This window comes from Cydia pomonella, chromosome 17, assembly GCF_033807575.1.
Source record: "Cydia pomonella isolate Wapato2018A chromosome 17, ilCydPomo1, whole genome shotgun sequence".
In the NCBI taxonomy this organism is placed as follows: Eukaryota; Metazoa; Arthropoda; class Insecta; order Lepidoptera; family Tortricidae; genus Cydia; species Cydia pomonella.
In genome coordinates, this window is record NC_084719.1 from 5,287,545 (window position 1) to 5,310,842 (window position 23,298).

At 38.0% G+C, this 23,298-nt stretch overlaps 1 protein-coding gene across 1 annotated transcript in view; it reads right to left on the minus strand.

Moving 5' to 3' along the window:
* LOC133527114 (adipokinetic hormone/corazonin-related peptide receptor variant I-like) overlaps window positions 1-21,875 on the minus strand; it is a 37,310-nt gene extending 15,435 nt beyond the window's left edge. The window contains exons 1-3 of the mRNA XM_061864004.1: window positions 21,606-21,875; window positions 18,861-18,950; window positions 17,984-18,098 (exon numbers count right to left, since the gene is read on the minus strand). Coding sequence (XP_061719988.1) covers window positions 17,984-18,098; window positions 18,861-18,950; window positions 21,606-21,734 — 334 coding nt within the window. The 5' untranslated portion in view covers window positions 21,735-21,875. The remainder of the gene's footprint in view (window positions 1-17,983; window positions 18,099-18,860; window positions 18,951-21,605) is intronic.
* Window positions 21,876-23,298: the final 1,423 nt, after the last annotated feature.

Sequence of the window (23,298 nt, forward strand, 5' to 3'; positions counted from 1 at the left end):
GATTTGTCGCGGCTGAATCCGTATCATATTTCCATCTGATTGACACAGATGCTCGTGACCAAAACGAGAACACTCGCATTTGCACCAATATGGAAGTATTATTGTAGTTTGTGGGCCTTTGATTGCCACGTCGACCAAGCATTGGTCTATTGTGAAAGCCCTTTAAAGTTCATTACTGATGCCCGTTGAATCCAGGAAATTCCAGATTCTTTGGGCCGTAATGTTCTGTACCTCATAGGGTTGCAATACGTGCCGCCCTAAGTGGGTACTTCTTTTTGACATTAGTGGTCCACAGGAGCAGAGAATGTGCATTGCAGTCTCCTCTGACTCATGGCAGAACCTGCATGTCGCGTCTTGTTTCTTTCCAATTTGAAACATGTGTTTGTTCAATTTACAGTGTCCAATCAAAATTCTGGTCACCGTGCAGCCTACACGTCACAATATGGAAGTAATAACGATGTCGATGTCGCTAGAATTCCTGTTTGTTTTCTTTTTATGAAAAAATAAGACGAAAGAGAGACGACCTTTTCTCCATACGATCGTAGTCCTCATTTTCTTCTCTGGATATTGACATACAAATTTTATTAACGCAATAGTAGCACAATCGGATTAAGACCAACCTTGAAATCTCTAGAACAGTCATGAAATTTGGTATGTATATAAATAAAAGGCACCTTTTTCATGCCCACACCATTTGACATTTGGGGACCTCGAGGAATCGCAGCCATCTTGGAAAATGTGTACCATCCAGGAGAAATTCGCGTTTTACTCTAAATCTACATTCTTTGTGAAAATATAGTGTAAGGTAACATTAAAGCTTATTAAATTCTACACAAAAAAAGTCCTCGATATCTTTGCGGAAAAAATACATCTAGTAATACTTGTTGAATCTAAGTTTAACGCTAATATACTTCCAGGGGACATTCTCTAAATAGGAAACTCGGAGGAATATGAATTCCACTTTTAACTATACTTTTATACGTGATCTACCTCAATATTAACATTTCACTCGACTGCGACTTAACCAGAAAGAAGGGTTATGGGTTTAAGTACTGATGATTCAGTACACCCTGTAGATTTATTGTGTGAAATTTCTCTGCTTTAAGAACTGTTCGCGTCCGTACTTCCGTAGAGTGCTTTCATATAAAACATGTTTACTAAATATCGCGTGAGATGGCGGTAGCGGCGATTAATAAGTAAATAGTAATCCTATTTTGGAGATAGGTACGAGTATTCGCTATGTGCACGACTGTCATGCAACCTAGCAGCCGCAAATCTAGGGGAAAACGTCAATTCAAAAACCTGGGCTCGTATCGTACGGTCACGTCTGAAAATATTGATACGGACACAGTGCCATAAATATGTGTACACCACCTTAACCTAACCGACCCGGAACAACATACTGCACAAGTTGTGTGGCACCTCATGGGGAGCATCTGCGGACTGTCTCCGTTCAACGGCTCTGGGACTCGTCTATCCCACTGCAGAGTACTGTGCTCCAATTTGGCTACAAAGTGCACACACGCAATTGGTAGACTCGAAGCTCAATGTCATCATGAGATGCATTACTGGGACAGTCAAATCTACACCTTGCCACTGGCTCCCTACGCTCAGTCGAATCCCACCTCCACATTTGAGAAGGAAAAAGGCGCTGCTAAGGGAGAATAACAAAATTAGAGCATGTCCTTCTCTCCCAATGCATCAGGAGTTTACCAACCCGCCTATGGCGAGACTTAAGTCCCGTCGCCCGGCATACGCAGCCGCTGCAACACTCGCACAAAATTCCTTCGATGTACAGCAGCTCTGGAAACAAAAATGGATGAGGCAAGCTGACGGCACCCCGGCCGGGAATATCGACCCGACTATCATGAACAAGGGGACTGACCTTCCTAGGAAACTATGGTGTCGCTTAAACCGCTTAAGAACCGGACACGGACGATGCAACTTCTTCCGGCATAAGTGGGGTTGGAGAGACTCCGCGCTTGCGACTGCGGCATCGAGGACCAGACTATGGAGCACATCATCCAGCGGTGCCCACTCCGCGCATACTCGGGTAGCCCGGATGATCTATTAGACTTGACGCCCGATGCTGTGCAATGGTTGCAAAACCTGGATGTAGCCTTATAAATACTCGTAATACTGTATATGTATCATTTTGCCTATGTGACTATATCGCCATACGATTAAATAAATAAACCACCTTAATATATGTGCCCATATATTAAGGTCGTGTATACATATTTTTGGAACTTTTTCCGTATCGACCAATGAGTTTTTCGAAATTTATGTACGATACCTACCTATATCAATTCATTTGATATTTACCAGTAATTTTTCGGATATAGAAAAACACCGTGAGGAAACCGCACTAATCCCAATAAGGTCTACGGCCCGATTCAAAGAATGATTAAGACACGTTTAAGATCTTGGAAAGATCTTTAAAATATCCACGTTTATTTAGATTCCGCTGTGATCCCAATAAGATCTATCTACGATATTTCTAACGTCAAAGTGACATTGGTTGCCTGAATCGAGCTGCTTCTGTCAATTATACGATATACAAACGATATCTAAATGAGAACTTATCGTTATCGTATCTCATTCTTCGAATCGGGCCGCTAGTGTTTGGACTAAGTCAGAGGTTATAAAATCAGATGGCAGTCTAGTACCTAAGTGAATTCTTGGGATTAGTTTCCAAGCGGACCCCAGGCTAATGGCAATAAGTCAGGAAAAACGCTACGAAGTAGGTCATTAACAAATTAACAAAAACACGCGCGTTGCCGACCCTAAACCCGCTCCCCCCTCGTTGAGCTCTGGCAACCTTACTTACCGGCAGGAACACAACACTAAAATATTAAATATTATATCGTATTTTAGCTCTCGATTGGTATTCATATTACAAAAACGTTTAAGTAATTTAATACGTTGTCCTTTCATAAAAATATCCCTCCGTTGTGTTCATTAAAATAACCATCAGTGTCTAAGTATTCCAATAGATTTTCATTGTGTACAAAATTACCTCATACTCTGTGAAAACATCCCCAGTTATAACAAGAATTACATCTATACATTTAAATGGAAACTCCCTTAGGCATACTAAACATGTTTAGAAATGTTTCACCCTTATCACAGCGAAACAGAACTTGGTGCTTAGCCAACATGCCAATCGTTACCGCTCCGTGGCGTAGCGTAGTCTTCTCTATCACTCTTCTACATTAGTGCGATTCGAAGAATGAGATACGATAACGATAAGTTCCGCAGTGGCAACAAGGTTCCATTTTTATCGCCTGTCACTGTGCTTGTCACTTTCGCACTTACATGCTTGTTAGAACGTGACAGGCATGATGACAAATGATAAAGATCCAACCATCTTAGCCCTACTGCATTAGATAAGTTCTCATTTGTATGTCTTTTGTATGTCGTATAATTGACAGAAGCAGCTCGATTCGAGCAAACAATGTCACTTTGACTTTAGAAATATCGTCGGTAGATCTTGTTGGTATCACAGCGGAATCGAAATAATCGTCAATTTTGACATGTCGTTTAGTTATCAATCTTTTAAAGATCTTTCCAAGATCTTAATCATTCTTCGAATCGGGCCGTGTGACAGTTTTTTTTATGGAGGATAGGCAGGCGTTTGACCACGATCTCACCTGATACTCGTAGTAAGTGATGATGCGGTCTACGGTGGAGCACGCTTACCTATGAGGTACCTATTTACCCTAGCCTTGAAGAGACCCAGATTGTACTCATGCGGAAACACAGACTCGGGCAGGGCATTCCACTCCTTGGCAGTTCGCATAAGGAATGTTAAAGCAAAACGCTTCGTGCGTTTTGTGGAATACCTACCATGAAGCGATGCCGGTGTGCCGATTGTCTGGTAGTCTGATGGTGAAATGGGGACAGAGGCATTGAGGTTGTGCAGTTCCTCGGCACATTCTCCAAAATGTATCCTGTAAAAGATCGTTAGGCTGGCAACCTTGCGACGATGTTCCAGACATTGGAGTAGAGCATTCGTCAGATCGTCATCATTAATGATTCTCTTGGCCCTCCTCTCGACTGACTCGAGCGCCTCAAACTGGTATTTCGCTGAATCGTCCCGCAGCTAGATGTGAACAGTATTCCATTCACAGTTGCGTTTCGTTCGCTACGGAGCGTGAACGATTGGCACGTTGGCTACGCACCCTAGTCGGTTAAAGTGAAATGTATTAAATATGTAAATATAATGACACATTTCAGGGTCGAACATCATACGGAATCGGAATCACGGAATGAACATCATAATCGCGACAGTATGCGGTAGCGAACGTCACTAGTACCTACAAGCTTTTATTTAACTTGTCCTGTTAGTGTGGTTCAAATCTTGGAAGCTAAACTTGATCCACTTCCCGATGTCCGATTGAGCTGAAATTTTGCATACATATGTAAAATGGATGACAATGCAATATATGGCTTTCTATCAGAGAAGGGTCTTCATTTGGAATAAGGACCTTTTTATCACAATTTCGATTGGAATTTCAGATGGAAACTACCTTATTCCACTTGACGCATAAGATGATGATGAAGATCGCTCGGGCCGATTTCGACCATGGCGACCACTTCGACTCCTAGTTAGCTCGACGCTCATGCGCCCGAAGTTGGCTGACGTAGCCAATTTTCGAGTTGAACCCCGCGCACATTGAGAGCACGTGAGGACACCAGCTGCATAGTGGTAGTGAATGGACGCAGGCTGGCGTGTTTTCAGCTCGTCGCGTTTAGCGTCGAGGTAAACTTTACGTTGCTCCTCAAAATCGCGCACATTGCCCTGCACCAGCCTGCGCCACTCAGAACGATGTGCTGCCAAACCTTCCCACTGAGAGGGCTCAATGTTGCATCTTTTCATGTGTCGTTTCTGAACATATTTGTATCGGAGGAGTTGTCCGTCAAGTTTCCGCTTACCCTCCTCTAGTTCAGAATAAAAGATGCGCTTCGCCACTCTCTCCTCCGCCACACGCGATACGTGACCGCACCACCGAAGCTGTCGACGAATTACGTAAGCCTCTATTCCACCTACCTTGGCTCGTCGCAGAACTTAGGTATTTCGTACTCGGTCAGACCATCTGATGTTCATGACTCATAAGAACTCTTCTGTGATGGAAAGCCACATATTATGATAACGGAGCTGATCTGATGATGGAGACATGAGGTGACCATGAGAACTCTGTGATAAAACAACGCAAACTAATTGTGTTTGGGGTTGTAGAATTGTCGCGATGGGATTTACTTGCATGTGGAAAGAAAAGTGGAGTCGGCTATAAAATTTTCTACCAAAAATGAATTTTTTGCCAAAAACTTATTTTATTGAAGAAATTGACAGATAGGTACAGCGGCAGCAACAATGACGCCACAATACAATAAAGGCTCATATAGACGGCGCGCGAACTCCCATCTGATTTTAGTTACATTGCGGACTTACTAGGTTATATTTTTTCAGTACTTGAAACTCAAGAAAAACGGGATACGAGTCGTTAAGACGAAAGGGGATGGCAGCTTCTCCATACAAACGTGGTCCCCATTTTCCTCTCTGTATACTGGCTACTCTTTACATTATGGAAATTATTTTACCATAATTTCATGTATATTAACCATAGCTATGCCCCTATGTTTGACTTTGTGGATTATTGTAAAAATTAGGAGCGAAAAACAGATTACATATAATTTTTTAGATGCTCCTAACTATTATAATAATTAAAAATTCGAATCGAATTCGAAATCTAACGTAGGGGCATAGCTGTGGTTGATATACAACGAATTGTGTCAAAATATTTTCAATAATGTGAATATCCAGAGAGGAAAATGAGGACTACGTTAGTATGAAATGACGATTTCGTACGATTCCTCCATTTTCGTCTTAACTTTCATTGTATTATCCACAGGTGACCCTTTTCTAAAATGTGTTAAACTCGTCTACTAAATATTCTTATCTCGAATTCTAGATTATTTTTGTCTGTGTGAAAGGTTGAGAAAGCTGGGTCTAAAAGTTTTCTTATCTGGCTGCGGAGTATAGTATTTACTTACGGCCAACTAGGCATCAAAGGCGTGGTGGGTTTACTCGCATTTTGTGAAATAAGGTTTTCTTTTGAGAATTAATATCACTATCACTACACCTTATAAAACAAAGTCACCCGCTGCGCCTGTCTGTATATTAACTCAAATCTGTCTGTGTCTGTTGTACTAAAAAACGACTGAACGGTTTTTTATGTTATTTCATACGTTTGTTGGAGCGGTATTACATTTTACATATGGTTTCAGTTAAGATATTGTTATACAATTATAGATACATTAAAAATAACAAAACAATTAAAATATTCATAAAATAAAACTAAAACTAAAATACGTCTAAAAAAGTTGGCCCTTTTGCGCTTATTATTTAGTTTTAAATAACATTTTATAATTAGAGTGCTAATTGTATGTAGGTATTTATATATAGGCTAGTATTTGCCTGAAATTAGATTTTTAAATTAAATACACTTTAGCTTCATTCATTTCATTAATCAACTGCTAAAATCATAACCCTATTTCCTGTGAAAATTATATTTTAAATAATTATTAGAATGAGACGTTACTTTGCAGAAATCATCAATAACGTGAAATGAAATGAAATGAGAAATGAAATGAAATGTATTTATTTGTCAGAATATGGTATATTGATTTAATCTTAAATCAATGTACCATAGTAAAGGCGGTGTACAAATATTTTTACTTATATCTAATTCTTACATCTAATCACGTGCTAATCAATCAGTGCCAATTTGTTATACTTACTAGCGTATTTTTGGCATGAAATTAAAGGATGATTCACATTACAATGGCCCGGGTCCGGCCGAGGCATCCGATTTTGTTTTCTATAGAAAACCGCAAAAATAAATATAGCAAACCACCCCCACACGTACAAAACTCGACACGTGTTTCGCCTCTCCACGAGATATCATCGAGATTCTAGAGATGTTTATTGTTGAATACTTTGTTTAGGACTTTCTCATTGACAGCTCTCGTTGACTTATCAATCAAGTAGCTACTTATTTTTCCTGCGTAAACGTACTTCAAAGGCAGATTTATTTCTCGATTAGGGACATAACACAGAGAGATAAAATAAACCAAGCTTTGTATCTTAAAACCTGGTATAAGAAAATTTTACAGAACGGCGAATTAACATACTTAAATCATTTGACATGTTCAAGCAAAATTATTGTTGAAGTGCGAAAGAAACACAACCGAAGGGAGTGTTTTAAATCGACTCGAGTTACGAATTACCTATTCGCACGTGTATTTGCAAAAATGTAGTGGTAAATATAGTAGGTAATTTTATGTGCGTACATTCTACTTAATGCAATACATTACTGAAGCGAAGCATTTTACTTAATGGTCCTTTATATTTTCGATAAAGGCACGTATCGTTAGAGTATGTGCGGAAAGAGAAGAGTCGTGTAATGTATGGGACCCAATAGATTCCACGACTCTTCTCTTTCCGAACAGACTCTAGCACTGTAAATATACATAAATATGAGAAGGTTCATCAGTTCATCACTAATTAGTATTTTCATTTAATATCCGAACTATTTTCCGGACGTAAGGGCGGTCTTATGGTCAACAATTAGACTAGGGAAGAGTGTAATTTTCACGCGTGTTATTTCAATATCTTTAAACGAGCAATTCTTGTATATATATATTTCTGTGATCTCAGAAACGGCTCTAACGATTTCGCTGAAATTTGGTATATGGGAATTTTTGGGGGTAAACAATCGATAGAGATTAGTGTTATGTTTGGGAAAACGCGTGTGTTCGAGTTTTCATGCGTTTTCCTTTCGACGAATATGGTCGCTAATTTCGTGATGCCGGCCACTGTCCGTCTGGTCCAGCGGGTTAAGACGCGGACGGCTAGAAAAGAGTGTTACGGGTTCGAATCTCGCCCGGTGACTAACTTTTGTTTTTTTTTATATGTTCAAGTTTATATATAATTTTTTAATTTTTATTGTTTTAGACAAGTTTAATTTAGTAAAAAATGTAGTTAATGTTTGAGATAACAATATAATATTTCTCATAAATATGTCTAACATTTACCTATACTGATTACGTGAATAAGATTTATGCTTTCGAGTTTTTATTTTATTGAGACTTATGAAGCAATAGTGCAAAAAGAAAAATTTACCGATACAAATTTTAAATACAATTTCTAGGGTAGTTTTTGTGACACCATCTCTCGGATAATGACATAAAAACCAACTACTATGACCTAAATTGAACCATAGCTCACGAGCTATGTAATAAGAGAAATTGACAATAGATGGCGTTACAAGTGCTGTAAGGTTGAGATTACGAATATCGAAAAAACAAACAAATTAATGTGGATAACATAACAAGTAAGTAGCTAAAGCACTTTTGTTATGGAATTCAGAAACAACGAAGGTAGCACAAACACCCAGACCTGAGACAATGTAGAAAAGCGACATCTTGAAAACCTATCAGAAATATCTATGGTATGTTAAGCTGTGATATGATAGTCTTAGGGCACTTCTCTGACCCGAGCGTATTGTCTGACTTTGGTGGCCCAATTTTTTTATTATATTTTAATATTTGACCTTTCATTCTGAAAAAGGACCTAAATAAAATAAAGTAAGGAAAGCCTTCATGTGATCATATTAGTTTTTAGGATCACTGAAATCAAATACAGGTACCCCTAGCGTTTAGTCTCATTTTGTATTGGATTTCGAAAGAGCGCGCCAAGCGGGACGTTTTGGAACCTCAAAATCCTATACAAAATGAGACTTAACGCAAACGCGTTAGTCACGTTATGATGTCGATCAAAGTTACACTAGGGGTACTGATCTACACAGAAATCGATTGTAAATAGTAATCATTGTCAGTTCACATTTTACCTTGAAAACCTATCAGAAATGTCCATGGTATGTTTAGCTGTGATAGTCTTAGGGCACTTCTCAGACTCGCCCAGGTCGCCCAGGTAGTTTTGAGTAATTCTTCATAGTCGTAAAAAAAGCTTGGACATTAAGCAGTTAAACATGTCACAATTTCTTGTTTAGGAGAAGTACTAAATAAGTACCCAGTAAAACCAATTTTTCTACTCGTCAACTGTAATGGTTGAATTAATATTTCGTATACCAAACTATAATTGCGTACTTTTCATGTATGGGCTCCCAACTCAACTATAAGATTATTTTCGATACGCTGTAGTGAACTGTGAGAAAAATACCAATCACGTGCCGCCACGCGTCCATTATATTTTTTAAGAAAAAAAAAACAACTTCAATTAAGGAGATCGGTGAGAGATTATTGTTGATTTTGGATTTCATACAATGAAATTTAAAAAAATGGCCTACAAAAAAGCGATGTTAAATGTCTATCTGTTAAAGATAACTTACCATACCCATTCTTAACTTCTAGAAAAAGATCACGTAATATGTGGCATTTGCAAAGCTATTTATATGGATACATTATTAACAATTATCAAATTAAATACGTTAGTTATATTAAGCATTTCATACAGATTACAATGGCCCCGTACACCATACACTTTAAACGAATATTTCAGGAGAAATCGTATATTAAAGTTTCATTTCGAGCCATATAACTTGTACGAAATGTTAAAGAGGCTATCCGCAGTTAGTTCTAATTTTTACCACCGTATGCGCTGGGATCGCTTTACTTACCCCCACCATGCACTTCGCACGGTCCCAATTGGTATGAAATGTAAGTGTCAAATTTAAATTTCTATTTAGGTCACAAGGTGGCGTGCACGGGCTCTATAAATGGAACTTCCAACAACTCTTTGATCTCAATAAGTCTGTTAATCCGTTGCTGTGGTTTCTACAACGACTCGGCTGACTTTGTTTGTACGTCGACGTCAAATATATGTTTATATTTCTGCAACATTTGTAATAAGGCGGAAAATGACAACATATTCGACGTATCGAGCCTTTGGACATATCAATCATAAGTATACAAACAACCCGACTCATCAAGTGAATAGGTACAGTATTGCCACAGAAAATATTAATACGATACTTAATATACTTATTATTATATCCGTGGTAGGTATTTATACACCGTGGGCCAATTAAGCCCCGCAGATTTTAACCACGCATTCATGAGCAGAGGTTATATGAGTTTTTATTATATTATATTTAATTTCTTCTGAGTATTTTATTGCTGACATGTAAAATGCCCTTACCAGGATTTGAACCCGGGACCATCAGCTTCGTAGGCAGGGTCACTAGCCACTAGGCCAAACCGGTCGTCAAAACCGGTAGTCTTGAAATTAAGGACAAATAAAAACAATGGCATTATAAAATTTTGGCGCAACTAAATTAAAAATGCGTAATAGTTTGATTTGAAATTAATAAATAAAATATTACGAAGGTAAACGGCAATTATATTAAATGATTTTTGAAGTGAATACTTCTTTAGCGGCGCTGTGCACTTTTTGTGATGGGGAAAAAATGTTAAACTCGAGTCAGGTCACGTGACCGTCAGATTGAAAATTCGTAAGACGGACACGTGACATCATGGTGACGTGCAAATTGAATGTCATCGAAGCCTGGTTACTTTTGAAAAATCGCGTCTCATTCAAGTGTGACATATTATTTTCTTCATAATCAAAGTGTTGTGTTGTATACGTACACTACACATTTCATTGACATTTTTAGTTTTTCCTTACCAAAAAGTTAAATAGATAACAGTACCCCTAGTGTAAATAAATTCGATTTCGAAACGTGACGTACGCGTTTGCGTTTAGTCTCATTTTGTATGTGATTTAGAAAGAGCGCGCCAAGCGGGACGTTTTGGAAACTCAAAATCCTATACAAAATGAGACTTAACGCAAACGCGTTCGTCACGTTATGATGTCGATAAAATTTACACTAGGGGGGGGGTACTGAAAAGAAGCGTGATTGTTTTACTATGATGGTGAACGATTCATTACCATTTACTGATTGTGTAGGATGTAGTTCTGCTCACGTCTCATGAATTACTCTGTATATGTTGTATATTAACACTAAATTTCGCATTTCAAAATATCTTCCACACTCAAATTTATTTATGTAGGTATAATAGAGAATTATCTCTTTTTATAAAACAGCTACTCTATTTCTCCAGAATATAAAAAATGCACAACGTTAATATTCAAGTTTGTTTTTTTTTTCGTCTACGTTTTTACACGCGTGTGTTATATATTACATTCATTCCCTCCATTCCCTTTTGAAGTTACGAAATATATTCTCAAATATCGAAGGATCATAAATAGTAATAAAACATGTGAGAAATACAAAAGGTCAAGTTATCGTGTATAGGTACTTCATGTTGGAAATTGTATTCTCAACACTGGCAACACCTGTGTTCAATCTGTCACTTCTCTTCCTTGATGGCTTACCATGATGGCCGCTGTATGTGAGTTATGTTAAACTAATTTAATATTATAATGAATAGTAGAATTGTATTATCGTGTCTCCTGCTGTTACCCTCCTGACAAACATGAAGTGGATGTATTGTATATAATACAGATTGCGTCATCTGCACTATGTGAGTTTTATTTAAGAAGTCAACCTAGCTAGCCACTAACACGCCGTATTTCACAGCGCCGATCTCTCCTACACTTCACACACCTTTTCTTTTTTTATACTACATCGGTGGCAAAGAAGCTTACGGCCCGCCTGATGCCAAGCAGTCACCGTAACCTATGGACGCCTGCAATTGCAGAGGAGTTACATGCGCGTTGCCGACCCTAACACTTGAGCTCTCGTTGACCTATTTGAATTTCCTCAAAAGTATACAGGATCCCATGTTTTTCTTCGGCAAAAAATTAACCGGTATCCACTATAGCCAGGAGGCTGTGGCGTCTGTCACGCTCCCTGCTAAGCATCGCGGCTAACGGGACCCTAAAAAACCCCTGTTTGCCGTGGACACCTCGTTTGCTAGCTTCTCGCTTTGAACTCTTTGTGGTTCAAAGACTTCGCTCACCACAGATGGAAAATAAATTGGACAGAAGCCGGAAACGAATAGAATGCAATATAAAAAATCGATTTCAAACGACACCAAACGAAAAATTTCTCTATTTGATTATTATTTTAAACGGTTCCAATTTGTTGAAAGATATAGGTACCGGATGTTGCCTGTAACACGAACAAATAATTAAAACATATATTGTAATCGTTATACGATTTTAAATATCGTTATATCGGATATAACTTATGATTAACAATTTTTAATAATTATGAAATCTTAAGATTTTCTATTTCATACAAATTTAATATGTATGTATGTATGTTATAATTATGTATGTATGTTTGTATGTAAACACTTTATTGTACATAAGGGACAATAAAGATTTTGAGATTTAAGGATTTTCAATGTATGCTGTCATCAGTGTGTTTGATGTTGCTTGTGTCGCGTTAAACATGACAAAATTCGCAATTGGGAGCGTGCACGACTGTCACGCAACCTAGTGTCCGCAATTCTAGGGGAAAACGTCAATTCACTACATCTTATAAAACTACTCCAAAACTAAAAACTACTGAACGGATTTTCATACGACTTTCATCTATCAATAGAGTGATTCTTGAGGAAGGCTTAAGTATATAACTTGTTAAGGTTTTGTGTAAATTGTTTGAAATATAACGATGTTGTCGGAAAAAATCACGCTGGCTAGGAGCTTTAATCGAAAACGCTGCCTAATCCATTTGAGCTATAACAACACAATGTATGGTGGGGTTGTTTCTCATTCATAGGTCTACAAAAAAGTCCGCGATGTGAAATGTCTATCTTTTAAGGATAACTTACTATATCCATTCTTAACTTCTAGAAAAAGATCACATAGTATGTGGCATTTGCAAAGCTATTTACACGGATACAGTATTAATAATTATCAAATTAAATACGTTAGTTATATTAAGCATTTCATACAGATTACAATGGTCCCTTACACCTTACAATTTAAATGAATATTTCAGGAGTAATCGTAAATCAAAGTTTCATTTCGAGCCATATAATTGTACGAAATGTTAAAGACGCTATCCGCAGTTAGTTCAAATTTTTACCACCTTATGCGCTGGGATCGCTTTACTTACCCCCACCACGCACTTCGCACGGTCCCAATACATTGTGTCTTAGAATATACTTAAAACGATGTTAATGATTTTTACGCGATTTTTATCTTATAGGTGGATATGATATGAGGTATATATTGGAGTAAATGCAGACTTATTTTTCGACAAGTTGGTAAGCCTCTGTGTTTTTTTTTTCTTCGCATTTGTAAGGACATTTCGAAAATTTAATACTTGTTATTAAGTATGGAGTGGACTTTGCAAACATATTTTTAGTTCACTGCTCCATTCAAGGTGGTGTTTTTACTGTATTATGCACTCAAAGTCGGTGTTTGTCATTTTTTGTCAGGGCAAGTGCGTGTTCCCGGGATACGTGCGACACACTCACACACTTAAATTTATGCAATATGTAGGTAACATGCTACGCCTCTATATCAAATGATCAAGGAAATAGTTTGAACTTAGACTAAAAGGAGAGACCGGGGGGTGGTTTTTGACTTTCGAGCGCTTGACTCTTTTACTCGAAATCTATAAAGAAATTTATTTTTGAAATGCGAATGATATATATCCCCTACTCATAGTGTTGTGTTCCTGCCGGTGAGTAAGGTTGCCAGAGCTCAACGAGGGGGGTAGGGTTAGGGTCGGCAACGCGCATGTAACTCCTCTGGAGTTGCAGGTGTACATAGGCTACGGAGACTGCTTACCATCAGGCAGGCCGTATGCTTGTTTGCCACCGACGTAGTATAAAAAAAATATATATATATATATTAAAATAGGGATGGTCAACAGGTTGTTCATGGGGGTAGTCATGGGATTGGACATGGGGTTGGACAGGAGGTTGGTCATGAAGTGGCCATGGGGTTGGTCATAGGGGTAGTCATGGGGTTTGGTCATGGAATGGTCATTGGGGTGGTCATGGAGCTGGTCATGGGTTGGGTCAACGGATAAGTGCGAATCACACGTTAACTCGTAAAAAATCTCTTTAAATAACCCTTTAAACAATACGCCAAAAATATATGCGTTATTCGCTGTGATATGGAAGCCTAGAAACAGGTGTTGGAACTGTTGGAAGGTGTGGCTTTCAATCGAAAATAACGCTCCATATAACTTAATTATCCGCATTTATCCCTGATCGCAACTATCCCAACATACCTCACTGGAATGGAATTTGGATTTAAGCTACCATTAAATAGAATTCTCTATAGCCACGAAAGCAAGTTAAAACAAATTCACATATTTGCATAGCGAAAGGCCTTTCTTTGTTTCTTTTGCAAACAATAATGAATTATAATACTCTTTCCAATTCAATCTTCTCCTCCTTCCTTTTCGAGTCAATCAAAAGTAAAAGTTTTGTGTTTGTACTTTATAAACAATAATCTTGATTAAAGGGTTGACTCCAATAGATAAATATTATTATTTTAATCACTTGCTCGTAAACGTTGTTATTGTATGCCAGCATACTGAGATGAAATGAGCTATAACCTTCCCACGGGTGGTAATAGATCTTATTTCATGCAGGAGTACTGAAGGACAAAGGCCTATATTGTTCCCGAGGGAGTTAAGAAATTAACTAGGTATAAATGAGTTTTTAAACGAAGGTATAAACGAAATGGACATCTATTTTTCTATTTTCACTTTATTAAATGTATTTTTAGTTATCTATCCGTTTAACTACCTACTAATAAGATATATATAACTTATTCTCTTTGCTTATATATAGATCGTGTCGTTACAGGTGTGCCATCTCGCCAGTAGTCGGACTAGTCGGCGACGTACTAAACGCAATGAAGTGCCGGCACTTAAATGAGGTGCGGAATCATTTTGTTGGAGATCTGATGCCGACTCTAGTAGTATACCTCAATGCTGCCATCTAACCTTCCAACCGAGGGTAAACTAGGCCTTATTAGGATTAGTCCGGTTTCCTCACGATGTTTTCTTTCACCGAAAAGCGACTGGTAAAAATAAAATGATATTTCGTAGGTACATAAGCCGAGTACGAGCCGGGGTTTGAGCCCGTGACCTCCGGATTGAAAGTCTCACGCTCTTACCGCTAGGCCACCGGCGCTTATGATATGAACTATATGTAGTTAACTATAATTGTTCCAAACTTCCACGTGTAAACCCGGCAAATTCAGCAGTTTCCCCGAGATAATATTATATACCTACACTCGAAGATGAATGAAAACGGGTCTGCTTGTTTGGAAATATTAAAAGAACCAGTTTTCATTGCGTCTATGTACAGTCAGCATCAAAAGTAGCGGATCCAACAAGGTTTCAAAAGTATCTACCATTCTGTAACACCTTAACAAAAGCTGATGGTTCTATATTCTAACAATTTAGACTGTAAAAGATATACTTTTGAAAGTAAATTTTAGAGAATTATCTTTATTTGGAAAAGTTATCCGGAATATCAGATACTTTTGGCGCGTTGTTTCATCCGCTATTATTGATGCTGACTGTACAACCGGATTGTTTGTACATAGACCTCCAATAGACGTAATATTGGCAATGTTCCTTTGTCACACCTGCTGTAGCCGCAGGCATCCAGAGGGACGGCAAATATTATGTACACTCTATTCCAAATAACCGACATAGAACTGTTTGTGGTAAAACCAGTGTTTGAGAAAATGAATTACCCGGACCCGGGTATGTCCTTAAACTACGTCCAAAAGAGTGGTTTGGGCATTGTGAATGTCATCTTGCTTTATGTGGTAGGGCATAGCACATCGGATGTCATTCCAAATTTAGAGCAGGGAGGGACAATACCGTGAAAACCGAAATTCGCAAATTTGCGGGGATTTTTCTCTTTTACTCTCAATAAGACGTAATTGGAGTGACAGAGAAAAATGCCCGCAATTGACGAACTTGGATTTTCGTGGTTATAGCCCAGAGCCCAACTGAGAAAGTACCTCCACCATACAGAAAACCGCATGCAGCCAAATAACACTAGACCCTACTCATAGTGTTGTGTTCCTGCCGGTGAGTAAAGGTTGCCAGAGCTCAACGAGGGTGCGGAGTAGGGTCGGCGCGCATGTAACTAATGTGATTTGTAGTATTCAGTTTTAAATATATTTTTATAATGCAACTAAGGAGCAAATCAGATTATTTTATGAATATTTTTTTGATTTGTTTTTTTTTTTTTTTTTTTATATTATAGGACATTATTACACAAATTGACTAAGTCCCACAGTAAGCTCAATAAGGCTTGTGTTGAGGGTACTTAGGCAACGATATATATAATATATAAATATTTATAAATACTTAAATACATAGAAAACACCCATGACTCAGGAACAAATATCCATGCTCATCACACAAATAAATGCCCTTACCAGGATTTGAACCCGGGACCATCAGCTTCATAGGCAGGGTCACTACCCACTAGGCCAAACCGGTCGTCAAATTATTTTAAGTATACTTATTTTAAGTAGTTACACTACTATATATAAATTATAAACTGAAATAGATATCATACAATAAAGAAAAAAAAACCCTAAGGCGCCTAGCCTTTCAAAGATAGCATACACCAGAGATTTTGGGACGAGTACCGCTGTGACCGGGTGGTGGTGTGGTGGGTGTGGTATGCGGGTTCGATTCCCGCCTCGGCCACCGGTGGACTTGGTCACTTTTTCTTTTGTATGATATCTAATTGTTATAATGTGTATGCTGGTCTTAAGGTATTTATCTATGGGCTGCCAGTTGCCTGAAATAAAGGTATCAAAGAAAGAGGTCTCCAAGGGACCACTACGTGTCGGTTCTGTCCCCACACAAGCCTATCAAAAGACCGGAATTTATAGGCCCGTAAAATCCAAAGATGATTATCACACAAGTCAGAAAAGTCGTGTCCGACCTGAGGTTCGGCTTGGAAGGAATGAAGGCTTGAAAGACGTTTTAACAAGTTAATTTGCCACACTTTGCGTAGCTCGAGGCATAATTTAACCCGGAATTATACTAACGGAATTCGGGGATTTCTGGAGCCTTTGTTGCAAGATAATATAACGCGTTTAATGTACTTGTATCTTTCACATACAGGCCAATTCGTTCGTGCAGCTGACATCTAATTTAATTTAATTTATTGCAATTAATGGCTTCATTCGTCTTTCCAATTACCTATTGTATTTTTTCTATTTAAAATTCACTAACAAGGAAAGGCACCCAACTGTCCGGTTCCGATTTGATTTATATTTATATATGTTATAGAGTAGTCTAAAATAACGGACACTTATTTTTTTTAGCTGCCCAAACTCAACCTATTGGGAGAAATTGTCCTCCAAAGTACTAAAAAGTTACTAAATCTTCTAACTCCCATAGAAAGTGACCCCCTCACCCTCGTTGAGCTCTGGCAACCTTACTCACCGGCAGGAACACAACACTATGAGTAGGGTCTAGTGTTATTTGGCTGCGATTTTCTGTAAGGTGAGGTACTTCCCCAGTTGGGCTCTGCTCTAGATCTGGAATGACATCCGCTGTGCTGTACCCTACCACACAGAGCTAGATGACATTCACAATGCCCATACCTCTCTTGTGGACGTAGTTTAAGGACATACCCGGGTCCAAACTGACTATAGGCGTATTTGACGTTCATATAAGCGCACTGTAATATTCCTACATGAAAAAATCTTTATCGTACCTATAGTTAATAAAGCTTTAGTTAATAAACAACGTATTTTACATAGAGGAAAATGGAGACTACGTTTTTATGGAGAACCAGACACACAATTTTTCTCTTAAGGTTTTTGTTTTCTAAATTTACCTACGGGTAAAATCTCATTGTAAGCTTTCGAATGTTTGGCATTCCCAGTTGTCAATTATTATAATACATTGCCCATGGGTTGTAAGTATTTTTGGGGCTTTTTAAATTCTAATTGGATTTCTGTTGTGTCTAATCTCACCTTCAATCTCCTTGCTGCTGTGGTGTATCTCAGCAAAGATGCGCACGTAGCAGGCGGTGATGACAGCTAGTGGTAGAAAGTACATCGCGCACAAGCAGAACACGTTGTATGCGACCTGTTCAGAGGGCATATAATTAAACTAACTAATAAACAAACAAACCGACTTGAAAAGGATAAAATTGCTTTTTAGGTATAATATTACCTTCCATAAGTTTTTGACACTGGTATGCGTGAAGTCGGTGCCAAGCCAAATCTTGAAAGCGTTAACGCACTGTCGAGCCGACCTTGTTGCGGTTCGATAAGCAGGAAAGAAAGCTGTCCGTCAAGGATGACTCACGCTAGACCGTGCGGGGCGTCATTTTCTATGACGGCTGATCGGTGATCACGTGGTGCTTTCCATAGAAAACGAAGCGCCGGAAGCTCCGGCGCGGCCCTGGACCGGTCTAGCGTGATCATCCTTTAGTTGTTTGGGGGGATATTATTGACCAGTATTATAACTATTTGGCTTGGCACCGACTTGCAATACAATGCGGCTTCGTAGCCTTACTATTTACCATGACACTTCTTCCATATATTTTCACAAAAAATGTCTATTTCCCGGAGGGGTAGGCAGATACCACGGATTTCCACTTGCTACGATCCTGACATACCTCATTCGCTTCCTTCACTTTCATAACATTCCTCATACACGCTCGTCGGTTAAGGGTGCTCTTGACCTGGTCTTTTTTTAGGATTTCCCCGATTTGATCAGAGAAAATCCTCCGAGGTCTACCCCTTCTACTTTTCCCTTATACACTCTCTTTGTTAACCTTCTAAACTATTTCTAATTCTTCATTAAAATATTTTTTTTCTAATTTTGTTTAGAATATGACTGTACCTCTTGGTATGGTGAGCTGAAGGCTTCGAAGGAGACACACTGGGAAAATCCGGGGACTACTGGATGCTGTTTCACGCTGAACACCACGCTCTGGAACAAAGGGGATTTCAAAAGTTTATACGTCATTTACAAGCTTACAAATGTTCGGGGAAAATCTTGCAAGCTAAATTCGAATAAACTAAAACTTTACATACATATGTAAGTCGGGTGACAATGCAATATTGTGATACCATCGAGCTAATCTGATTATGGACAAAGATGACCATAGGAACTCTGTAATAAAACAGCGAAACCTATAGTTGTATTTGTGGATGTTTGAATTGTATCGATGAGTATTAGGTGTAGTTGCCCTACCTAACACTGATTGTATAGTAATAGACTCGAAGGCCAATGATGAACCGTGTAGGTAGGTACGTAAAAAGAAAAATGGACAATTAATGTATTCTTGGTAAATTGGGAAAATTTCCCCTGTGCGGTTTAAGAGGAACTTCCTCCCGCGCACGCTCCGGTTGTGGAATGAGCTACCTGCCGAGATTTTCCCGAGGGTCTACAGTATGAGGTTCTTCAAAAAAGGAGTGTGCAGATTTTTAAACGGTCGGCAACGCGCATGTAACACATCTGGAGTTGCAGGCGTCCATAGGCTACGGTGACTGCTTACCATCAGGCGGGCCGTATGCTTGCTTGCCACCCTCATGGTATTAAAAAAAAAAAAAAAAAAATTCAGCGGCCCCTTCGGTGTTATACCTGAACTCTACTGTAATTGAAATACCGTACATCAATCCTAAACGTGCTTAAATTGCATCAGGATCGTATTTTCCGGTGTTCGTTATACGTTAGTTTCCGGTTTCGTATTACAATTTACTTTCCAACCTGCAATTTCCTGGAATTCCTAATTGGCAAACGTGCCCAAGAATATTTATTTACCCGTCTATTTATTAGGCCCGATCACTCAATACGTCGTAACGTATCGATGTTGTAACGTATCGGTGTTGTTCAACGGCGTGCACTCCTGAACTGGTTCACAATCCCAAACTAGAAATATAATATATTAATTTAACTTGCCTTATTTGATATAATTATAAGTACTGAGTATAAACAGCGAAAGCTAGAAATAACAATAAATAAAAACAACTGGAATAATAATTGTACCCACCTGACATACCTAACATTATAATAGACTGATGTTATATTATGTAAGTTAGCTATAAATAGTTCTAAATATGAAATTTTGTATTGACATGTAAAACTATGTTTTATAAAGGTATAAATGAATGAATGTAAAAACATAGATGGTAGGATCGTATAGATGTGCTATACCGCGTGCGCCTGTGAGAGACAGAACATACGCAATGCGACAAAATTAGAAACACGTTTTAACATTCCTGACAATATACCAAAAACAACCTACGTAATTTAGTCGGGTTCATTGTTCACCATAAAAACAGTGGGCAACATTACAAAAAACGTCTACGTCACTTAGGACTTTTTAGAAGTAGGCAGAAAAGACAAGCGAAACTATGACAAAACCGAACAATAATAGCGTTTTCTCTGCTACTCCTATTGAAAGTTCCGTAAGAGCATCTCGTTCAGTCATCTCCCCCCTCCCCGATTTCATCTCTAAATTATTGTACCTCTATCTTTTATATCTTCTATTATCTATCTTTTTCATCATCGACTTTTTTGGAAAGATATGAACATTATAATTGTTCATGAGTGCGCTAGAAGCTTTTATTTAGTCTTTAAGAATTACTTGAAAATATGAACTTTAGAAATATTTTGCTGCTACCAACTCTCAAAAATGAAATATCTCCCAGACTAATAAAAGATTTTTGGTACAAAAAACTAAACCAAAAATTTACTTATAAAGCGTCCAAGTAGACTTAATATTATGTAGGACGAAAGTACACATAAGAATGCTTATGTAGCTGTGCACGCACACATATATATATACATACTTAGTTTCGGGATAAAATCAGAGAAGGTGCTTTAAAATAAGTTTCCATAAAATGCTTCAAGAGGGTTCTTAACCTACAATACCTACAATATATACTTACTTTACTCTTTGAAGGCCCCTTTGAACGTGTACACTTGCCTTAGGGCTTCCTTACATACTGATTAGTGTTTAGTATGAGTTTATGCAATTGCTACTAAACGCAAGTACTATCTCGGACGATCGATGTTCGAAATAATATTGATATGTCAAAGTATTCAATTGTTTGGTCAAGTTTATTTATTTATTTAAACTTTATTGCACACATAAAGAAAAATGTACAAATGGCGAACTTAATGCCAAAAGGCATTCTCTACCAGTCAACCATTGGGTCAAACAGAGACATTTGTGTATGTTGGTGCAGGAAAAAATAATAACAAATAATAAGGAACAGATTAAACGTGAAGTCAAATAATGTAAAAAATATATAAATAGTTAAATACTACTACTTGTATAATGTATAAAAATACATATAATTATGTACATATAATTATGTATATATACATGAAGGTGAACCTTATTTAAGTTCTTCTGACAGAAGATGCTTGCGAAGTAGTCGTTTGAAAACGGGTTTGCAAGTTTTGAAGATTGACATGCCCATATTACAACATCGCTTTATGCAGAATTTAATTACCTTTACGAAAAATAAATAAATAACCCATATTTTTTTAAATATTGAAATTTTCTGTTTAAATGTACTTAGCCATACCCCGAAGTTCACATTGTTAAAAAAAACTGTGTATATTTAAACTTACCTGAGGCAAACTGCAAGCGAGGGCCATAGCCCACGCACAGTACAACATTTGCTTGCTCCTCCTGCGGGCAGCAGGCAGTCGCAGCGGGTACAGCACCGCGAAGAACCTGTTACAAAAAAAATAGGACATATGACATTACATGAGTTCACTTTTTACTTCTTACCCGACGGCCACGGAACGACACATTGAACCAGCACCAATGAACGTTAGCCGCTCATGCGATTCCGCCCTGAGGGCCTCCCGCGAACACCGAAGTTCGCAAATTGCGGGCGTCTCTCTCTTTAACGTCAATTAAGGGGTAATTAGGGTGACAGAAAAAGATGCCCGCAATTTGCGAACTTAGGTGTTCGCGGTAGGCCTTCTGTGGCTTAAAAAAAATGTTATTTTTAACCAAAAAAATCGATAAATTCAGTCAAAACTAAATTTACGCATTTTTAGAAGCAATTTGTATGTTTTTAGATTTTGTGCAAACCTTGTAAAAAAAAATTAATGGTGCGTTTTAGACCTGCGTTCGTGATTTTCTTTCGATAGAGCGAAAGTTGCTTAATCAGGTTTCGAATTAATGAAGTTACTTGTACTACATAGAGAAAGGCCACAAAATTGCTATTCATATTTTTGTTATTGTATTATGATCTAAAAATCAGCCAAGAGCATATCGGGGCATGCTCAGTGTAGGGTTCCGTAGGGTTCTGTCACGATGGGCTGCCTTGATCGGGGGCTATTAGTAAGTATCATGTAGGTACTTTGCAAGCAAAAGGGAGTACCTACATAAATACGCAGCGGTTTGTACGTGTTTTACTAAGAAGGTAAAACTTTTTGAAATAACTCAAAAACAACTTCACTGATCATATATATAATAATATAATACTACGATTTTTTTTATTTTTTTGGACCCATGATTCATAAGTTAGAATGGGTGGTTATTTTTTATTGGATAATTATTTCTTACACTAACGATCACGGAGCAAAGCCGCGGACGGACAGACGGACGGACAGACGGACATGGCGAAACTATTATATATATATAAGGATTCCCGTTTAGTTGACTATGGAACCCTAACAAGAACCAAATTCAAATACAAGTTACCAACAATTTAAATAACAATACCTACTTCCGTGAAATTGATCGATCAACTATTTTATGTTATCTCGTGTCCCAACAAAATAAAAATCATATCTTTCAAAACTATGCATTTTGTAATTTATCAGGTATGTTATAATGAATCAACCACAAAGTCAATCTAGCTAAAATTTAAAAACAAACGGAATTCTTTAAATTGGACGACTTTTCTTGGTGACCCAGGAGAACAATTTCCTATATAGACTCCCATACAAAATGAGCATGTCCCATTCGCGTATCGGCTTCGGTTTTTACTTAATGGGGTCCCTAACGCCAACGACCTTCGATCTGAATCCCGTAGTTTTCTAATGTTTTTAGTAGCTAATCATATTAACAGCAACGGCTGTAAGCAATATAGTATCCCATATTTACTTCAAAGTTCATTATCTTCCAGATATTTGGCATCAAAGTTGAAGAATTTTAGGCCAAAAAACTGTTTTTCTGGCCATAACTTTTTTGTTAATTAATTTAAAATTAAACTCTGACAAATATTTAGAGACGTCAAAGACGAACCCAAATATATAGATCTCATATATGTAAGATCCTTCATAGCAATCTAGTTACGAAAATAGT